The sequence below is a fragment of the Phyllopteryx taeniolatus genome, chromosome 8, assembly GCF_024500385.1.
Source record: "Phyllopteryx taeniolatus isolate TA_2022b chromosome 8, UOR_Ptae_1.2, whole genome shotgun sequence".
Lineage (NCBI taxonomy): Eukaryota > Metazoa > Chordata > Actinopteri > Syngnathiformes > Syngnathidae > Phyllopteryx > Phyllopteryx taeniolatus.
Window position 1 is genome coordinate 25280773 of NC_084509.1, and position 22003 is coordinate 25302775.

Sequence of the window (22003 nt, forward strand, 5' to 3'; positions counted from 1 at the left end):
TGGTGAGCCAGCACAGCTCTTGCCGTAAGGATATTAATAAGTGGAGGGAAAGAAACTACAGGATTCTACAGGAAATTCAAACTCTAAAATAACGAAATAAACGCTAAGAGGGTTACATTGTATGGTAAACATCTATCTATCTATCTATCTATCTATCTATCTATCTATCTATCTATCTATCTATCTATCTATCTATCTATCTATCTATCTATCTATCTATCTATACAATTGGTGGGAAAACTACGGCCCGCGGGCCACATCTGGCCCATTGATCATTTCAATCTGGCCCACCAAAGATTGGTACAGAATCGCCCAAATCATATCAAAATCATGACTGCATTCATTTGACCTTGTCCTGTAATGCCGAGTTGTTCCACCAGGTTGTCCTGTAATGCTCAGTGTTTCCACCAGGTAGCGCAGTAGGTACTGTTCTGTTTTTACTCTGCTACTGCTCTGAACCCTTCTTCAACCATGAGTGGCCCAGAGAAAAGAAAAGTCGACAGTGAGTGCCGAGTGTTTAATATAGAATTGCCTACTAAATACTTTTTCACTGAAGTCCGGTCAAAGGCTGTATGTCTAATTTGTTAAGAAACCATTGTGGTTTTAGAGGAATATAACATCAGTTGTGAGTAGTCAACCAAGCATGCTGATTATGCTAACAGCCAATCAACACAGTAACTGATGGCTACGGCTCAGCGGTTAAAATCAAGCTTGCAGGCTCAGCAAAACACCTTTATCTGACAAACTGCCATCTAAGATTCAGTCACACAAGACCATGAAACAGCGCCAGGGGAGCTGCAGATGGAACTGATTGATCTCCAATGTGATTCTGTCTTAAAAGAGAAGTTCAACTCTCAAACTGGATGAGTTTTATGCTTCATTAAGCGCAGACAAATTTCAAAAAATCCAGAAGATGGCACAGAGGATGTTGGTGGTGTATGGCTCTACATGTGTGTGAAAAGACTTGTAGTGTGATGAACACCAACAAAACATATAAATCCTAGCTTAGTGATGAACACCTCAGATGTGTTCTGAGAATTGCCACAACAAAACTAACACCAGACTTTGATGCACAGGTAAAAAGGTGATCAACAAAACAATACTGTTCCCATCAAAAGTAAATCTAAGTATTAACACTACAATGCCTTTTTTTGTTTTTGTTTATTTTTATCTGTAAGCATCTGGTCCTGGCTTGGCCCGCCTGTCAAATTTTAAAAGTCAATGTTTGTCCAACCCTGTTTTTGTCCAATACTGTATCATTATATCGCAAAGCTTTAATTGGTATTGTGACATATCACTGAAATTGTTCTAAATTGTGAAAATTGTGAGTGGCCCAGCATTGCATTTGACATGGCTCCCCAAGGGGCCAGAGCAAAATGTTTCATTGAAGGGTATGTTTGTGTTTGCAAAAGTGTATGTTTTTCATAGCTGTACTGACCTGTAGCAGACCCTTCTATATCCCGAGAAGGAAAGTCAGACATAGCGTCTGCCAATCTCTCCCTGAGGCCTTCATCACTGGCATCTGTAAAGCTGATATTGTGCCGGGGAACACCAAAGCTCTCAGGCCAGCTCCCACATACCTCCAGTAGGGTCACACAACGCCCATCAAAAGAATCTGCAAATAAACATTTTAGAATTACTACAAAAGAAACTCACAGGGGTATCAGTATTACCAGTAATGGAAAGTACAAAAGAAATCAGTTGATGTAACATTGCTACTTTCCATTATTTTCTGTTCTCTAGTAATTAACGTTGCTACTTTCTCCATACTACCTTATGTTCCATTATCTATAAATTAATTTTGTCCAATGGTATCTATTAATTAATTTGTAGTTGCTGCATCAACCAAAGAGAAATTTGTTTCTGAGCCGTACTTAACAGTTTGACCATTGCACGTATGTTTGTCAAGTCAAGTTTATGTGTATAGGCCTGAATCACAAAAGAGTCTCAAAGGGCTTCACAGGCCCACAGTTGGAAATGATTGATGACATCCCCTAATCTAAACACCACATTCGGGCAACGAAAAACTCAAAACCCCATTTGGGGACAGAGGAACCCTTAAGAAGGGACTGCAGATGGGGGGTTGTGGGGTGGTGACCAGGATTACCAGGCTGCAATGGATGTTGACTGTGCAACATTTATCACAAAGTCTGGTGCTGAACAATGTTCATTACGAGTCAATTTAAAGAGAAAAGGTGCCACATGTAGACGCCTTCGGGAAAGTCGTTCTGCCTCAGAACCCGGGCCCAGTTGGTCGATGCAGAACCCAAACCGCATCATACTCAGATCCGGTCAACGTCATCTAGCCCTCTCTCTGAGGAGGAGACGGAAGGGAGAGGAGATAGGACAAGCGGCAGTAAAACAGGCAAACGTCCATCCATTTTCTGAGCCGCTTCTCCTCACTAGGGTCGTGGGCGTGCTGGAGCCTATCCCAGCTGTCGTCGGGCAGGAGGCGGGGTATACCTTGAACTGGTTGCCAGCCAATCGCAGGGCACATAGAAACAAACAACCATTCACACTCACAGTCATGCTTGCGGGCAATTTAGAGTCTCCAATTAATGCATGTTTTTGGGATGTGGGAGGAAACCGGAGTGCCCGGAGAAAACCCACGCAGGCACGGGGAGAACATGCAAACTCCACACAGGCGGGGCCGGGGATTGAACCCGGGTCCTCAGAACTGTGAGGCTGACGTTCTAACCAGTCGGCCACCGTGCCGCCACAGGCAAACGTACTTTAACTAAATGCCATAGAATACAATAAGTCTTAAGTCGGGATTCAAACATTTCTACTGAGGTAGCAGCTCTAATATCTGTGGGGAGCGCATTTCAGAGTACTGGAGACTAAATAGAAAATGCTCGAGAGTCCGCAGACTTCTTTCTGGCTCTTGGAGTCACCAAAAGAGCAGCGTTTGGTGAGTGTTTCGGGACGGAACATACAGTACTAAGTCAAGAGATAAGAGGGTGCTAACATATGTTATATTTTATGTGTAAGTAACAGGACCTTAAAATTGCATCTCAAGTGGATCAGGAGCCAACGCAAGTAGGCCAGAATGGGGGTAATATGATCAAACTTTCTCGTCCTCGTCTTGCTGCAGCGTTTTGTACTAACTGCAGGCTTTTAACACTACAGATGGGAAGACCAGAAAGCAGCATGTTACAATAGTCAAGGCGAGACCTAACAAATGCGTGGACTATGATCTCTGTGTCACTAGCGGATAGGATGGGCTGTATCCTAGCGATATTGCAAAGATGAAAACACGCAGTTTTGGAAATATTGGGTTAGATGTGGAGAAAAAACTGACTGAAATTTTGGAATCAGCATGCCAATTTTAGTTTCAATCAGCATAAAAATCTAAATCGACAGAAACATTTGTTCAAATTGTTCCCCAGTGTAATCAATAGCTGTTTTCTCAGGATTAAGGCGCAAAACATTACAGGACATTCACTGTTTAATCTCAGCGAAACACAACTCCAGATTAGAGCAATCGTGCAGACTAGTTAGTTTGTATAGCTGACTATTGTCGGCATAACAGTGAAAGCTAATCTTATATTTGGGGATGATATAGCCCAGCGGCAGCATATAAATACTGAAAAAAAGAGGGCTGAGTACCGATCTCTGCGGGACTCCTCAAGTGACATATTAATACTCAGAGTTCACATTACCATGAATTACATAATGCGTCCTATCCGAGACAAAAGATCTAAACCAAGAAAGTGCTGGGCCTGTAATACCGATATGCATTTCAAGGCGATCTAGTAGTATATTGTGATCAACGGTATCAAAGGGAGCGCTGAGGTTGAGTAATATTAGTATTGATGAGGTGTCACAATTCATAGCCTGTAAAAGATCATTCATCACTTCAGTAGAGCGCTCTGGCCTGAATCCGGACTGAAGAAGTTCAAATACAGTAGATGGCTAGAGGCCATGCGATCAATAAGTTGATGTACTACAATTTTCTAAAAGAACTTGAAAAATAAATTGAGATTTGACACAAAGACTCTCAGGGTCGAGGTTGGGTCTTTGAGTAAGGGTCGAATAATGGCTGTCTTCAAAGCTGCAAGTACAGCACCGGAGGTGAGTGATAAATTATTAATATTTAACAGGTCCTAAAATTAAAAACAGCTCTTTAATGAGTTTCCCAGGAAGAGGAAGAGGAAATCATCAACTGAAAAGGAGTAGCTGTTGGAAGTAGGCTGCTTTTGGGTTAGCATTGCTACCCAAATAAATAAATAAATAATAAATAATTATTTGTGGTTATTTTTATCATGACAAATTATTTGGGAAAAATAATTAGTTCTACCTGAGATGAGAGCTTGTTTGTATTTCAGTATAATACAGTAGCAGTGGTAAAGAGAAGTACCATTACATTTGAGGTCGCAATGCCCTGGGTTAAAACCAAATCTAAAGTATTGCTGTTATCATGTGTCAGTTCACGTATTAATTGCATGAAACCAAAACTAACAATTATTGTCTGAAACGCTGCACTAAGAGGTTCCGATGGGGAATTCATATGAATATTAAAGTCACCCATGACTAATATATTGTCTGTGTGGGTCAACAAGTCAGCAATAAATTCTGATAATTCATTTCAACAGTGAGAGTAAGGGCCTTGGGGGTAACTCACAAAGTTTGGGGGAGATGCCTCATTAAGTGGTAAAAACTCATTTGGTTTTAACCAAGTCTTTTCAAAGAACAATCATATTAAGATTGTGATGACAAGATCATAATCTTATCATGATCTAAAATCTCCTATTTTCATTTAAAGTGGGCTGATCGGTGCTATTTGCCCACAGAGTATTCATAGTAGTAATATTAATAAGATTGCATAGTCTAGAACAGGGGTGTCAAACGTTCTTCCCGTCAGGCAAGTTTTAGTTAATTTATACATATAAACTCTTAATTTGAAACTCATGCTTTTATTTTGACACAAGCACCTTAGAACCAGAAGTGCTGTGAGTCGCGTGACGTGACATGGACGAAGCTGAGAAAGAGAAAAGATCGGCGCGGCAGAGCACGCCTCCAATCCATTGCAGTAAGAGAGTGAGGCTTTGTGTGAAGCAATGCCTGTGTATCATATCACGTATTTTTTGTGAAGTAATTTATTGTGCAAATGTGCACACGTTCAGTTACAAACGAGTTTGTGAAGTTCATTGGTACATGGGTTTATTAAATCGCGGATAAAAATGGTTGGGTTACGTCAGACAAACAAATCATAAGAGTGACTGGCTGTGGCGACGACCCCCTGACAGGGAAAAGCTGAAAGTCACTTCTTTCGTGAGATGTAGGCTATAATAATTTGATGCATTTTATTAGTTGGAGCGGGGTTGCTAATACTGACTAATGCTAACCTCAGCGTCTGTTCCAGACACTGGACCAGAGCAGTTTGGTCAAACTAATATTTCTGGAGAAGAACATCTGTGTCCCTGTAGATTGACTTAAAGTTGGCGGGGAAGTCAAGGTTTCAGATAGGGTCATATGTTCTTCAATATGAGTCTTTTTCCCAAAGACCAGGATCTGACATACTATTTCTAGGTGTCTAGAAATAGTATGTCAGCTCTTCCAAATGCTGGTGATCAGATACTGTAAGTGCATGACTCATCTCTCTTTCTGAAGCGTGGATATTATTCATGTTGTTGTCTAGTGTTCAGAGTGATAAGCGAACTTGGAGCAGTTGTGTTTTGTTGGTTGACCATTTTGGTTTGTAAAGACCATATGAGACCGTATCATCATCCTTGATCTGGGGTGGCACACCAAAATCTCTCTGGAAGTGTCAGTTTCTAAAAATTAGGTTTCTATAATCGTGCGGAAGGAATTTTCCAAAAGGCCAAATATATTCTTTTTAAAGAACAATTCTGTTTTATGTCTGAATTTAGAGCAAAAGAAGCATTGTAAATACTCCCACATTTTAGTAGCCAGTGTTATACAGTATAGTGGGCAATCTAGCCAGTGAAAAGAAATCTATATCTGGTTGATTAAAAAAGACCTGATATCCTGGCAGAAATGATGAAAGTTAGACGTTCTCCTTTGACTGTTCTCAGTCTTACTGTTTGTTCTTGGTACATCAGTTGGGTTTAAAACACCAAATATTTAATCTTCTCTGGACCCATAGTAAAACTGGACAATTTCCTAAGGGACTGTGATATCTTGTAAAGTACACAAAAACTTCAGGTTTTTATTATCTTGACATACTTCGAGAGGTAAGTCATCTACCCCCCTCCCTCCCCTGCCAAAGGATACATTACTGATTGTGAGTGCCCACTGGATATACCTACCGTATCTTCTGTCCAAATCTGAAGATATTAAAGGGATAAAGTGAACTCCGATTGCTGATGTTTGGTATATATGATCTCGTTCGACTTGAGTAACATAACAATAAGATACAACTTTCGATAAACATTTCCAGATTGATATATTTTTACAAATCGTAATTTCAACGTAGGCCGCCATTGCTTTTTCGTCACAGTGCTTTCTGGGTAGTGACATCAAATGGGGAATTGCCTGACGCCCGGAGTTTTTAGCAGTAGCCACAGTAGCAGCCCCTGGCAGCGATGAACTCTGTCCTGTCGTTTATACCGAGACACCGGTGAGCTCTCTCAAGAGCTGGGGGCGATCAAAGGCTTCGAACAACCGCGGATCTTTCGGCAGCTCAACTTTTCTGGCCACATCCTCCCACCGGTTCCTCAACTTGATCTTTCTGGGAACGCTATGAATGCTTACCTCCTCCTTTGCATTCTGTCCTGATTGGAAATTGCATCCCAAAGCGGCGCAGTATGGCATTTTTAACTCTTTTGACTGAAGGTAAAAGTTATTCGCAAGTAGCTGGCTTCGCTCCGCAGAGAGCAGCAACGTAACAATTTTACAACAGCCATTCTACATCGTCATTCCCAGAATCAAAAAGCATCAAAAAGCAGTGTCGATAATAGAATCTGAATCACTAAATTCTAATCAATTCCATGCGTGCGAGTGTGTGTGTGTGTGCGCGCGAGTGTGTGTGTGTGTGTGTGCGCGCGCACCTGTATAATTCTGGTACTTTTTTGGTTTAGTCACTCTAAATGTTGATTTAATGAGGTCACAAAATTGGATGAGAGATACCATAGCATGCTAAAAAAAATGACATACAAATGCATTAGCTGAAAGCCTTAATTTTGGCACATGACGTGAAAACATCTGTGCACAGACTACAACTAACTCAAATATTATATATAGTTATATATATATATATATATATATATATATATATATATATATATATATATATATATATATATATATATATATATATAGTTAGTGAGAGAGCAAAAAAAAAAAAGAACAGATCCATAAAATCCATTAAAAAAAGTCAGGCAAAGCTTTTTTGCTGTTCGATCTAATGTTTGTATCCTTTACACATTGCATCTAGATAGAAATAGAAAAACTGTGTATTTCTGATAGAAAATATATGTTGTCAGTTGAAAACGTATCTAGAGATTAACAATTAAATGATATTTGTTTTATTACCAAAACAAGTCTGGCATTTCATGCTCGGGCCTAGTGATGTGATACAACTGGACATTCCATACCATTCAACAGTTCATGTTTTACATTGGAGTGGGTACGGAAAGTATTCAGACCCCCTTAAATTTGTGATATTGCAGCCATTTGCTAAACTCATTTAAGTTCATTTTTTTCCTCATTAATGTGCACACAGCACCCCATATTGACAGAAAAAAAAACTGAATTGTTGAAATTTTTGCAGATTTACGAAAAAAGAAAATTTAAATATCACACAGCCATAAGTATTCAGACACTTTGCTGTGACAATCATATTTAACTCGGGTGCTGTCCATTTATTCTGATCATCCTTGAGATGGTTCTCCACCTTCATTGGAGTCCAGGTGTGTTTGATTATACTGATTGGACTTGATTAGGAAATCCACACACCTGTCTATATAAGACCTTACAGCTCACATTGCATGTCAGAGGAAATGAGAATCATGAGGTCAAAGGAACTGCCGGAAGAGCTCAGAGACAGAATTGTGGTAAGGCACAGATCTGCCAAGGTTACAAAAAAAATTCTGCTGCACTTAAGGTTCCAAAGAGCACAGTGGCCTCCATAATCCTTAAATGGAGACGTTTGGGACGACCACAACCCTTCCCATAGCTGGCCAAGCTGGAAACTGCACAACTGGGGGAGAAGAGCCTTGGTGAGAGATGTAAAGAACCCACAGATCACTGTGGCTGAGCTCCAGAGATGAGATAGGAGAAAGTTCTAGAAAGTCAACCATCAATGCAGCCCTCTACCAGTCGGGGCTTTATGGCAGAGTGGCCCGACGGAAGCCTCTCCTCAGTGCAAGACACATGAAAGCCTGCAATGGAGTTTGTTAAAAAACACCTGAAGGACTCCAAGATGGTGAGAAATACGATTCTCTGGTCTGATGAGACCAAGATAGAACTTTTTGACCTTTATTTTAAGCGGTATGTGTGGAGAAATCCAGGCACTGCCCAATACAGTCCCAAGAGTGAAGCATGGTGGTGGCAGCATCATGCTGTTGGGGTGTTTTTCAGCTGCAGGGACAGGACAACTGGTTGCAATCGAAGGAAAGATGAATGCGACCAAGTACCGGGATATCCTGGACGAAAACCTTCTCCAGAGTGCTCAGGACCTCAGACTAGGCCATAGGTTCACCTTCCAACAAGACAATGACCCTAAGCACACAGCTAAAATAACGAAGGAGTGGCTTCAGAACAACTCTGTGAATGTTCTTGAATGGTCCAGCCAGAGCCCTGATTTAAACCCAATTGACCATCTCTGGAGAGACCTGAAAATGGCTGTCCACCAACGTTCACCATACAACCTGACAGAACTGGAGAGGATCTGCAAGGAGGAATGGCAGAGGATCCCAAAATCCAGGCGTGAAAAACTTGCTGCATCCTTCCCAAAAAGACTCATGGCTGTATTAGCTCAAAAGGGTGCTTCTACTAAATACTGAGCAAAAGGTCTGAATACTGATGTGTGTGTGATATTTCAGTTTTTCTTTAATAAATCTGCAAAAATTTCAACAATTTCGTTTTATTTCTGTCAATATGGGGTGCTGTGTGTACATTAGTCAGGGGAAAAATGAATTTCAATGATTTTAGCAAATGGCTGAAATATAACAAAGACTGAAAAATTTAAGGGGGTCTGTATACTTTCCATACCCACTGTATATCTTGATTCCCGAAATTGTGACAAAGCTGGTCAATAGTTTTTCACTTATTTTTGTGTTAATTACTATTTTTGAATCATCAGAAAGACACAAAACAGTATGTTTTATTAAGGGATTATTATTATTAGATTAGATTATTATTATTAGATTATCATCACCTACGCACGCATGCACACACGTTTCAAAATATACCTGCGTTATCAAATGCAGTGAATGGGTGGGTAATCATTTAGAGAGTGAACAATACGGAAGACGGACACCTCACCTGCTTCTTGCTGCCTCTGGCCTGCAGTTTCACTGACATAGTGTGGGTCTATACATAGGTATTCATAGAGAATCACATAACAATCAACCATTAAAAATAATGTTTCTGTTCAGGAATGTACAAAGATGACGACTATATGTGATTTACATTTTTTTTTTGTCTTTTGTAAAACTATTAATTAGAAACTTCATGGCAAACAATTACTGAAAAATTACAGATTTTGCAGATAACTCTTGCTATTTGCATTCCATCAATCATAGGAGGCAATTCTGTACAAAACATCAAGCCAGACTTGAGTGTGAAAATCTGAACCCCGGTCCTCAGAACTGTGAGGCGGATGTGCTAACCAGTCTTCACCGTGCCGCCTGTGAGGCTGATGTGCTAACCAATTCTACAAAACCTCCAGTTTTTACAGCTTATCTATCTCTCTGTTTGTATGTCTGTCTGTCTTAATTTTTATCCAGATATTCTGAAAAGAAATAAAAGTTTTTTCTTTCTGATTTTGAGTTGGAATGCATTGTACAGTGTTTGGTATATCAAAACGATTCAACCAACCCATCCACCCACCCTTCCATCCATCCATCCATCCATCCATCCGTCCATCCCCCCACCAACCCACCCATGCATCCATCTTCTTCCGCTTATCCGAGGTCAGGTCATGGGGGCAGCAGCTGAAGCAGGGAAGCCCAGACTTCCCTCTCCCCAGTCACTTCATCTAGCTCTTCCGGGGGGATCCCGAGGCATTCCCAGGCCAGCCGGGAGATGAAGTCTCTCTAACGTGTCCTGGGTCGTCCACGGGGCCTTCCCCCGGTGGAAAGTGCCCGGAACACATCAACAATTGGGCACCATAACCAGATGTCCGAGCCACCTCAATGGGCTCCTCTCGACGCAGAGAAGCAGCGGCTCGATTCTAAGCCCCTCCCGGATGACCGAGCTTCTCACCCAATCTCTGGCCGTAAAGTCCTCGAGCTTCTCACTCAAGGACCCTGCTGAGCTGGGTGTAGAGCTGGTCCACTGTTCTACGGGCAGGGTTGATGGTCTACTGCTTCCTCTTCCTGAGATGTTGGATGGTGGACCAGAATTTCCTCAAAGCCGTCAGAAGTCGTTTTCCATGGCCTCACAGAACTCCTCCCATGCCCGAGTTTTTGCCTTAGAGACCACCAAAGTTGCGTTCCGCTTGGTCAGTCGGTACCCACAGCTGCCTCCGGAGTTCCATGGGACAAAAAGGCCAGGTAGGATTCTTTCTTCAGCTTGATGGCATCCTTTACCACTGGTGTGCACAAACGGGTTTGGGATTGCTGCCATGACAGGCACCAACCACATTATGGCCACAGCTCCACTCGGCTGCCTCAACAATGGAGGTGCGGAATATGGTCCATGCGGACTCAATGTCCCCTGCCTCCTTTGGGACGTTGGTGAAGTTCTGCTGGAGGTGGGAGTTGAAACTCCTTCTGACAAGGCAGTCTGCCAGACGTTGCCAGCAGGCCCTCACAATACGTTTGGGTCAGCCAGTTTGGACTGACATCTTCCCCCACTATCGGAGATAACTAACCACCAGGTGGTGATCGTTTGACAGCTCTGCACCTCTCTTCAACCGAGTGTCCAAAACATGCGGCCGTATGTTTGATGACACGACTTCAAAGTCGATCATCGAACTGCGGCATAGGGTGTCCTGGTGCCACATGTGGACACCATTATGTCTGAACATGGTGTTTGTTATGGACAGTCCATGACAAGCACAGAAGTCCAATAATAGAACACCACTTGAGTTCTGATCGGGGGCATCATTCTTCCCGTTGAAGTCCCCAGTAGAACGAGGGAGTCCCCAGCGGGAGCACTCTCCAGCACCTCCTCCAAGGAATCCAAAAAGGGTGGGTACTCTGAGCTGCCATTTGGTGCGTAGTCACAAATAACATTCGCGACCCGTCCCCCCACCCGAAGGCGGAGGAAGGCTACCCTTTCGTCTACTGGGGTGAACCCCAACGGCACGGAGCCTGGGGACAATCAGTATGCCCACACCTGCTCGGCGTCTCTCACCGTGGGCAACTCCAGAGTGGAAGAGAGTCCAGCCCCTCTCGAGAAGACTGGTACCAGAGTCCAAACTGTGTGTTGAGGTCAGCCTATGTCTACTCGGAATTTCTCGACCTCGCAGACCAGCTCAGGCTCTTTCCCTGACAGAGAGGTGACATTCCACGTCCCTAAAGCCAGCTTCTGTCGCCGGGAATTGGACCGCCAAGGTTCCCGCCTTTGGCCGCCGCCCAGCTCACACAGCACTCAACCCCTTGGCCCCTCCCACAGGTAGTGAGCCCATGAGAAGGGGAACCCACATTGCCTTTTCGGGCAGTGCCCCAGGCCCGGCCACGAGGCGCCCCGCCTCCAGAGGGAGGCCCCGGTGACCCGTGTCCGGGCAAGGGAAAATTGTTTCAATAGTTTTTTCTTCAAAAGGGGTCTTTGAGCCGTGCTTTGTCTGGACCCTCGCCTAGGACCTGTTTGCCATGGGTGACCCTGCCAGGTGCCCCAGACAACTCCTAGGATCATTGGGACACACAAACCCCTCCACCATGATAAGGTGATGGCTCCAGGAGGAGTTCAACCAACCCATATTTCATATGATACTGAACATGAACAAACTTATAATATGTTGCAATGAACAAATGAAAACAGAACAATAAAAAAAAAAAAACTGAACACAACAAACATTACATAAATATTACGCATAACAATGTTTTTTTTTTTCAAAGTAGCTATTTTCTAAAGTTTGTACAATTGGAAAATAAATACAATGCACAATGAGAATTTAATAATTTTGAGTGCAACCAGATACACACAAGTTTATGTCAATAATTTGTTAGTAATATGAGATGGAATTCAAAACACATGCACTGATTTGTTGTTGTATCCCTCCATCATGTTCAAATCCATTGGGATTAAAAGCCACTATCCACACAGCTGTTAGCCCCCACGTACTGGCCCTACTTATCCTCACAGCCAGTGCTACTTTCCTTAAAGATTAAATCCCACTGAATCAATGTGTGTGTGTGTGAGTGAGTGCATGTGCTCGCATCAGAATCACCTCCCTATGAGCTAAACATCTGCATGTGTGAAATTGTTACAAATTACAGAAACAATTTGTACAAGACTTTGAATAAGACATATTTACACAATTACGATAGCCCACACTTAAAGTGAAAGTAAACCATACATGTCAAAACTTCATGTTATATATTACATATCTTTATCTGATACTGTTCCTTAAATCCATCCATCCATCCATCTATTTTCTGAGCCGCTTCTCCTCACACGTGCTGGAGCCTATCCCAGCTATCATCGGGCAGGAGGCAGGGTACACCCTGAACTGGTTGCCAGCCAATCGCAGGGCACATACAAACAAACAACCATTCGCACTCACATCCACACCTACGGCCAATTTAGAGTCGCTGTTATTTAAATCCACTCAGTATTTCATTAATTCATTCATTTTCCATACCACTTTCTCCTCATGCGGGTCACGGGCGTGCTGGAGCCTATCCCAGCTATCTTTGGGCGAGAGGCGGGGTACACCCTGAACTGGTCGCCAGCCAATCGCAGGGCACATATAAACAAACAACCATTCGCACTCACATTCACACCTACGGGCAAATTAGAGTCTTCAATTAACCTACCATGCATGTTTTTGGGATGTGGGAGGAAACCAGAGTCCCCGGAGAAAACCCACACAGGCACGGGAAGAACATGGAAACCCCACACAGGCGATACCGGATTTTAACCCGGGTCCTCAGAACTGTGAGACAGATGTGCTAACCAGTCGCCCACCATGCCGCCACTCAGTATTTATGCACAAAAAACAAAAACGTTTAAAACACTGCATCGAAAACCTTTAAAACACCGCCAATTTTACGTGCGCAAAAGTTGCGGGAATGTGACATGAATCTGCCCCTCCTTCCAGCAAAAAGGAGGAAGTGATGTCACAGTTAACGTCGCTACTAGCAAGCTAGATTGTTCGCTTTTATTTAAGCAAGCCTAGTTTGTTAAAAATGGATTGGTAGGAACTGCAACTGTCAGGCTGCCACCATCAAAGTCGCGAGCCTACTGTGCACTCGGGTAACTAGCTGCTCGCCGCTAACTTGCTGGCGAGCTAAGGCCGTATTCCACCATTTAATCAATGACAGCGAAATAAATTAGCAATTTAAATTATTAATTGAGCAGTTGTTGTTGTTGTGTTCATCAAAAATCAGGCATTGTTTTTCTTCCTAAAAAGTACATTTGATATTATTGTAAGCCATTGCAACATTATGCACTGATTGAACAGTAAACTGCGTTTAAATGCATGTATATGAAAACATTGTGCTTCAATGATTAATAATATAATAATAAAAAAAGTATTGTACATAAAGTCAAATAAAACATCTCTAAATACACTTACAAACAAACAATTGTTAAACATTAAATGCAAATGTATTGTACAAAGAAGATGAAAATTAGTAGTTCTGCTGATACCAAGCTCTGGTCAGGTAGACCAACAAAGATTTCAGCCACAACTGCCATGAAGATTGTGCAGTAGGGAAAGAAAAACTCAAAAGAGACTTCTTTTGAAATACAGGCTTCCTTGCAAAAAAGTGGTGTGGCTTTTTCAAGATGAACAATAAGTAGGTACTTGAACAAAAATGGGCGGTATAGTTGAGTTCAGACAAATCCATTATTGAGGCCAATGCCACAAAGACCAAAATTTAACTTTACGGCCATAAACGTGTCAACAATGTCTACGACAAAAAGTACACTATCCTTACTGTGAAACATGGAGGTGGCTTTCTGATGTTTTGCGGGTCTGTGAGCAAACAGCAACTTTTTGCCAAGAAGAATGGGCACCTTTACCACCTGATTAAATAAAGGGCCTCATCCACAACTATCACAACAGACTGCAAGCCATCATTAATGGCTTATTGTGGTTGGATTTGATCGATCAATATAGTACAGTTAGTCACATACACATAGATAGTTACTGCAAATCTCTGGTACTGTCAGCTTTATTGCCTATTTGACTATATGGCAGCAATGACTCACATAAGCGAAGCAAGGCAAATTTATTTATATAGCGCATTCCATACACAAGATAACTCAATGTGCTTTACATAATTAAAAGCATTTAAAAACAAAGAAAAAACTGCTTATAAAAAAATAAAAATACAATTAAAACAGCGTACAGTGCAAGAAATATCATTTTAAAGTGGAAATGCTCTAAAAAGCATGGGACTTAAAAACATGCCCACTTTAGGCTGACGTCACTTCTGGTGGCAACTTATTCCATTTGTGTGCAGCATAATAGCTAAATGCTGTTTCACTATGTGTGCTTTGGACTTTGTGCTCCACTATTTGACCTGAGTCTGTCGATCTCTGAGCCCTACTGGGTTTATATTCCATTAGCATTTCATTCATGTATTCAGTACCTAAACTGTTTAGTGATTTATAGACTAGTAGCAGAACTTTAAAATCTATTCTAAAGCTGACTGGAAGCCAGTGTAAAGACTTTAGAATTGGAGTAATATGCTCTGGCCTCTTTGTTCTGTTTAGAAGCTGAGCTGCAGCATTCTGAATGAGCTGCAGCTGTTTAATGCTCTTTTTAGGGAGTCCACTCAGAAGACCATTACAATAGTCAAGTCTACTTGAGATAAAAGCCTGCATGAGCTTCTCCTGGTCTGCTTGTCACATGGAAGCCTTCACTCTGGATATGTTCTTCAGATGGTAGAAGGGCAGTTTGAGTTATTGATTTGATATGACTGTTGAAAGTCAGGTCGGAATCTATCAGAACATCAAGGTTTCAGACTTGGTCTTTGGTTTTTAAAGCGAGTGACTCCAGGTAATTACTAACAGCAATCCTCTTTTATTTATTGCCAAAAACAATTATCTCAGTTTTGTTGTGGTTTAATTGAAGAAGGTTTTGGCTCATCCAGATATTTATCTGTTTTAGACAGTGACACAACACCTCAATTGAAGTGTAGTCATATGGAGACACTCCAAGATATAACTGTGTCATCTGCATAGCTATGATCGTCAAAATTAAAGTTCTGAAGAATTTGACCCAAGCGTAACATTTACAGGTTGAACAGGAGGACAAATGGACTGTTTTACTTCGCAGAAAAAGAAACCTTAATGAGTAATTTCAACTCACACATTTGCTAAATCAACAAATTGTTTCGTAATTCAGTGAACATGACCAAAATGCCACTGTTTAACACACTAGCCACAGATAGAAATAAATTCACAAATACACTATATTGCCAAAAATATTCACCCACCTGCCTTGACTCACAAACCTTGTACCAACCTAGCCCAACGTACAGCTAATACACACACTCATAACAATATGGACAGGAACGAATGGAAGTAAAGAGCAACGTTTACGCCATGTTCGCATGGGCTGTTGTTCACGTCACTTTAGCAGAGCACACCTGCCTTTGATAGGCATGTGTTTGTGGAGAGTGTGTGGATGGCAACCTTAAGTGGACAAATACAATACCCGCACCTCTCAAAAGTATCACTTATTGACTGAATTGGATATATGAAACTTTTGAATTAATATAAATAGTGCAATAATTAATCGGTCGCTACTTCGCTGATATCGTCTACTGCAGGTTTCTTCTTGAACGTAAGCCCTTCGATAAACGAGGGATTAATGTCCACCATATTGCCAATTCTGCCAGGCTATGTAAATTTAAGAGCACAACTATATATGCTCTCTGCTCTGTGGGAACGACAGAGGGCCTTCTCTGCCTCTTCTTCTTGCTCTTAATTACATGCTACATTTCGTTGCACAATGTGGTACAACACTGAAGGCGTGTAACACTAACATAGGAATTGCTTGTTTTCTGTAAAAAAAACAAAAAAAAAACATTAAAAAAAAACACGGTTAAAAATCTGCAAACACTAAACTCCAATTTAGCAGGGATTTACTGTACTAGTTAGACCTGACCACAAAATCACTTTGCAAACAAAATTTAATACAATATGAAGACTGTTATATGACTTACATGTCACAATGTAACCAGGACAATATTATCATCTCACAATGTAGGCATGTCTCTCAACACATATTGTCCGAAAGTATATTTCGAGGGTGTCATGCCAGTGTTTCTGGGTTACATATGCAGTTAAGACAACAATGTCTGGTAGGTACAAATACAATTAGGCCTTAATGCAGGGTAGCTAATTGAACATGTAACTTTTTTATTACGGGTTCTGTGTAATGGGCTGTGCAGGTAAAGTGAAAATAAGCACTACTCGGAAAACAGGAGGTTTGTAAATGAAGGTAGTTCACGTGTACCAAAGTTTTTCATGTATATGTATATATATATATATATATATATATATATATATATATATATATATATATATATATATATATATACTGTATATATTAGACTACACCAATCTGATCGGCTTGATCGGTATTGGCTGATAATTAGCATTTTATGCTAATCGGCTTTAATGTCATAACTCCCCGATCCGATGAATGACGTCATTGATCGGCTCTGCAAAAGACATTTACTCCGCATCGCCATCGTGTACAGTATATTTGAATCCAAAAGCTAGTTTATTTTTAGCCGTCATTGATTGGGTCCACATAAGACATTTACTCCGCGTCGCTAGTTTGTTTTTAGCCTTGTCGCGTGTAAATATCTGACTGCCAATAAAGTTATTTTTAAAATAATACCGGCGGTCACCGGTACTCGGGACTGGACTTTAATTCAAGGATTGCTTCAGGTATGTTCTCGTACTTTTAATATGATACGGCTTGCAAGCAGACAACAAAAACGGTTATCTAGCCTAGCAAGCTCGTGCTAGCACTAACAGTTGTACCAGCGTTCTGTCGAATCATGCTCTAAAGTTTCGGTGTGTGTGAAGTAATTTAATTACATCCATCCATCCAAACCCACGCAGGCACTGGGAGAACATGCAAACTCCACACAGGCGGGGTTCAATCCCCGGTCCTCAGAACTGTGAGCCTGACGCTCTAACCAGTCGTCCACCATGCCGCCATTTTAATATCATGGAAAGGTTTATTTATTTCCATAATTCCATTCAAAAAATAAAACTTCTAAAGATTATAGATTCAGGGCCCACAATTTAAATTATTATTATTTATTTGTTTACTTTTAGATATTTTGGGTTTCCAGCTCATGAAGCCCACGAAATCAGGAATTCCAAAAATTAGAATATTGTGAAGAAATAAGCCAAAACTTTGCAGGGCATAAATGTTTTAGACTGAGTGTCAAACACTAATCATCTACTCTGGCTCTCCTGGCGGTGGAGGGAGGGGGGTCCGTGTGTGGCGGTGGGGAGAGTGGGTGGTTGGCTGGGGGGCTGGCATTGGGTCCCTGCGGCCCCCACCAGGTGGCCAGCTGTCGGGGCGCCTCAGTGGGGCCGGCAGAGCGCCCTGGCTAACCAGTCTTCGGCAAGTTGGTCGGGTGAGACAAGAGCTGACCCAGAGCACAGACAAAAAGGGGATGGTTTACCCCCTCCCTCCTTCCTCTCCCGCCACCTTCGGGACTAAAAGGGGATCTGGACCGCCTCTGAGTGTTAATTTTCCAATTTGTGATTATTTCGTGGTTTAAAACCAGTGGAATAAAATATTAATAATTGGATTTAAGATGCCGGCATGGTGGACGACTGGTTAGCACATCTGTCTCACAGTTCTGGGGACTGGGGCTCAAATCCAGGCACCGCCTGTGTGGAGTTTGCATGTTCTCCATGTGCCTGGGTGGGTTTTCTCCGGGCACTCCGGTTTCCTCCCACATCCCAAAAACATGCGTGGTAGGTTGATTGAGGACTCTAAATTGCCCGTAGGTGTGAATGTGAGCGTGAATGGTTGTTTGTTTCTATGTGCCCTGCGATTGGCTGGCGGCCGGTTCAGGGTGTACCCTGCCTCCCGCCCGAAGATAGCTGGGATAGGCTCCAGCAGCCCGCGACCCTAGTGAGGATAAGCGGTAAAAGAAAATGGATGGATGGATGGATTTAAGATAACGAGACCATTTTCCCGCTTTGCATTGTCCCACGCCCATTAATCCGTGTAATGAATGTTTCAAATGTTATGTGATTGTTGAGAATACTACTTATTTTCAATGTGGCATTTGTGTGGTGTGGAGTGAAACATTTCATCTGGTTCAGTTGACAACAGATTCGACATCAGACATTCAAGTTTGCAGAAATACAGTCACTAGTGGCGTTCATGTAAAGTTCTTAAAACATTAGACCCCAGTCCGGTAACGACTGTGGTTCATGAACCCGCGTTCCGTCGCCTGTGGGTGTCACGAGCACATTGGCCAAGTGGCAGGGTACACAGCAGGGTGGAGACGCCTTTGTTGGTGAAATCCTCTGGGCTAGCTGGTGGTGGAAGTAAATTAATTTAGCGTTCTAGTGCGAACTAGGTATCTATGGTCTCCGCTTTGATGCTTCGGGTACTGGTAATTCACTTAGCGTCGGCGTGCCAAAGCAGATGTCTGGTCTCCCTTTGATGGTACTGGCTGGTAATTCACTTAGCGTCTGTATGCAAAGTTGAATCTCGCCATTCCGTGGTCGTCCACCTCGGAATGGGAGAGTGGCGGTAGCCGGAGACTGGGGTGCTGGGTGTCATCTTTAGATGCCGTGTCCATTACACAGTGATAATAAATGTATAAAAAATGATGCTGAAATAACTACATCATGCTGCCAAAGTGTAAAAAGGAATGGATTGACGAAAAGGATGGCCGATCAGACTGCCTGCCTCTATCTACTGTGTACAACTTATATAAAGTCACCGGAATTTATAATTTTTATTATTTTGGAAAGCAGCTCTATATCTATCCATCCATCCATCCATCCATTTTCTGAGCTGCTTCTCTTCACTAGGGTCGCGGGCGTGCTGGAGCCTATCCCAGCTATCATCGGGCAGGAGGCGAGGTACACCCTGAACTGGTTGCCAGCCAATCACAGGGCACATACATACAAACTACCATCCGCACTCACATTCACACCTACGGGCAATTTAGAGTCCTCAATCAACCTACCACGCATGTTTTTGGGATGTGGGAGGAAACCGGAGTGCCCGGAGAAAACCCACGCAGGCACGAGGAGAACATGCAAACTCCACACAGGCGGGGCCGGGGATTGAACCCGGGTCCTCAGAACTGTGAGGCTGACGCTCTAACCAGTCGTTCACCGTGCCGCCAGCTCTATATCCATATCAATAAAATAGTACAACTACTAGCAACACATTTCATGCATTTGTTTGATGTACTTTGTTCAATATACTGTATTTATGATGTACAGTTATTTGAACATCATTTTGACTATATAACAAGACGTACTTTTCTTTTTTCCCTTGAATGTCCTGACTGTTTGACATTAAAAGACTCACCTGTTCCTGTTTTAGGTCAGTTGGGATATACAAAACTATTTCCATTTGCTAAATACCAGAATAATGAGGATATGAGGTTATTTTTTTAGATAAATATATATATTAGACAATGCAGTCATGGTCCCGTGAGGTGCATGAGTGTATGTGATTATTATTAGGTTCTATGTATGTAGACTACTACAGCATCGTCAATACATCCATCCATCCATCCATTTTCTGAGCCGTTTATCCTCACAAGGGTCGCGGGCGTGCTGGAGCCTATCCCAGCTATCATCGGGCAGGAGGCGGGGTACACATAAACGAACAACCATTCGCACTCACATCCACACCTACGGGCAATTTAGAGTCTTCAATTAACCTACCATGAATGCCTCGCCGTTCTGAGTACCCGGTTCAAATCAGCCTCGCCTCTATGGAGTTTGCATGTTCTCCCCGTGCCTGCGTGGGTTTTCTCGGGGTACTACGGGTTTCTCCCACATCCCAAAAACATGCAAGGTAGGTTAATTGAAAACTCTAAATTGTCCGTAGGTGTGAATGTGAGTGAGAATGGTTGTTTGTTTATACTATATGTGACCTGCGACCAGTTCAGGGTGTACCCCGCCTCTTGCCCAGAGTCAGCTGAGATGAGCGAGGCAGCCATGCGGCCTGCGTATAAGATGTGTTCAGAAATTCAATTTGACGCCCCAACGCTACTCTGAGAGTGTACACTACATCAGGGCCCTAAGTTTCTGAACGATGGATATTTCGGAACGCACCCATAATGTGGCTGAGGCAGTGTTGAACTCTGGGTAATGTAGTCATGATGCCCGTTTTTGGCGCCGTCAATGCGTTACAAAGAAAACGACCTTTCCCAACACCTTTAAATTTGTCCCATAGACATTAGTTTTTAGCATTTATTTGGCTACTGGGCAACATTGTAGGGTAGAAAAAATAAGTTTGGACATTTCCTAGAAAATCAAAAGTGCTGAAACAAACCTCAAATATTATATACTGTATGTTTGTGAGTTCTGGTTTTGAGAGAGATGTGTCAAGCCAACTTCAGCAAACCCAGGATACACGATGCTAGCATGCAGTTAGCCAGCCCCCGTAAAAAGTAGTAGCCATAAAAGTGGTAGATAATCATCGACTTTTATAATTCCTACATCGTTTACCCGATGTGGATGTAAATGAATGAATGAAGAGATGAAAGTTTATGGAGTGAACCTTATGCATGAGCTCAGTTCATTCACCTAATATTTTCAGCAGATAGATAATATAATCCCTGCTCTACCCCTATTGGATATGAATTATGAAACATGTCTATGTCACATAAGACTTATTTAATAACTCGGCTTTTATTTAGATTTATTTTGAGGATAGAGACCAGTGTTTTCCAGTGTTTTCTTGAGCCAAGGCACCCATTTTACATTACAAAAACCTCACAGTAGTATCACATTTGTTTAATTGAACACAAAGCTAATATATTTGCAGGAAGCCAGGACCTATTCTGTTCTATGAAGGCCAACAGGTGGATACACGGCTTTATTGTAACTCTTGCCATCCAATGGAAGGGCATTATTTAATTGTTCAGCCTGTCACTGTAGGCCACTGGCATAGAAAATATATAGTTATGATTAATAAAATAATAATTTACAAAAACAAAAATAATAATAATAATAATGCTGTGAAGATGTCCATCCATCCATCCATTTTCTTCCACTTATCCGAGGTCGGGTCGCGGGGGCAGTAGCTTTAGCAGGGACGCCCAGACTTCCCTCTCCCCAGCCACTTCATCCAGCTCTTCCGGGGGGATCCCGAGGCGTTCCCAGGCCAGCCGAAAGACATAGTCTCTCCAGCGTGTCCTGGGTCGTCCCAGGGAGGCATCCGAATCAGCCTGCCTGATTTACCTGTTGATCTCCCATTCTTCCCTCACTCGTGAACAAGACCCCAAGATACTTGAACTCCTCCACTTGGGGCAGGATCTCATCCCCGACCCGGAGAGGGCACGCCACCCTTTTCCGACTGAGGACCACGGTCTCAGATTTGGAGGTGCTGATTCTCATCCCAGCTGCTTCACACTCTGCTGCGAACTGCTCCAGTGAGTGTTGGAGCTCACGGCTGGATGAAGCCAACAGAACCACATCATCTGCAAAAAGCAGTGATGCAATACAGAGGCCACCAAAC

General features: G+C 42.4%; 1 protein-coding gene across 4 annotated transcripts in view; it reads right to left on the minus strand.

Annotated features, from left to right (window-relative positions):
- Nucleotides 1-22003, minus strand: part of bcas3 (BCAS3 microtubule associated cell migration factor) — a 403546-nt gene that overhangs the window by 23994 nt on the left and 357549 nt on the right. For 2 of the 4 annotated variants that reach the window (XM_061781698.1, XM_061781692.1), the window contains 2 exons: nucleotides 9451-9498; nucleotides 1439-1615 (listed from right to left, as the gene is read on the minus strand). The exons of 1 other annotated variant lie outside the window; for it this stretch is intronic. In XM_061781698.1, coding sequence (XP_061637682.1) covers nucleotides 1439-1615; nucleotides 9451-9498 — 225 coding nt within the window. The remainder of the gene's footprint in view (nucleotides 1-1438; nucleotides 1616-9450; nucleotides 9499-22003) is intronic. One more of the 4 variants, XM_061781693.1, reaches the window with a different exon arrangement.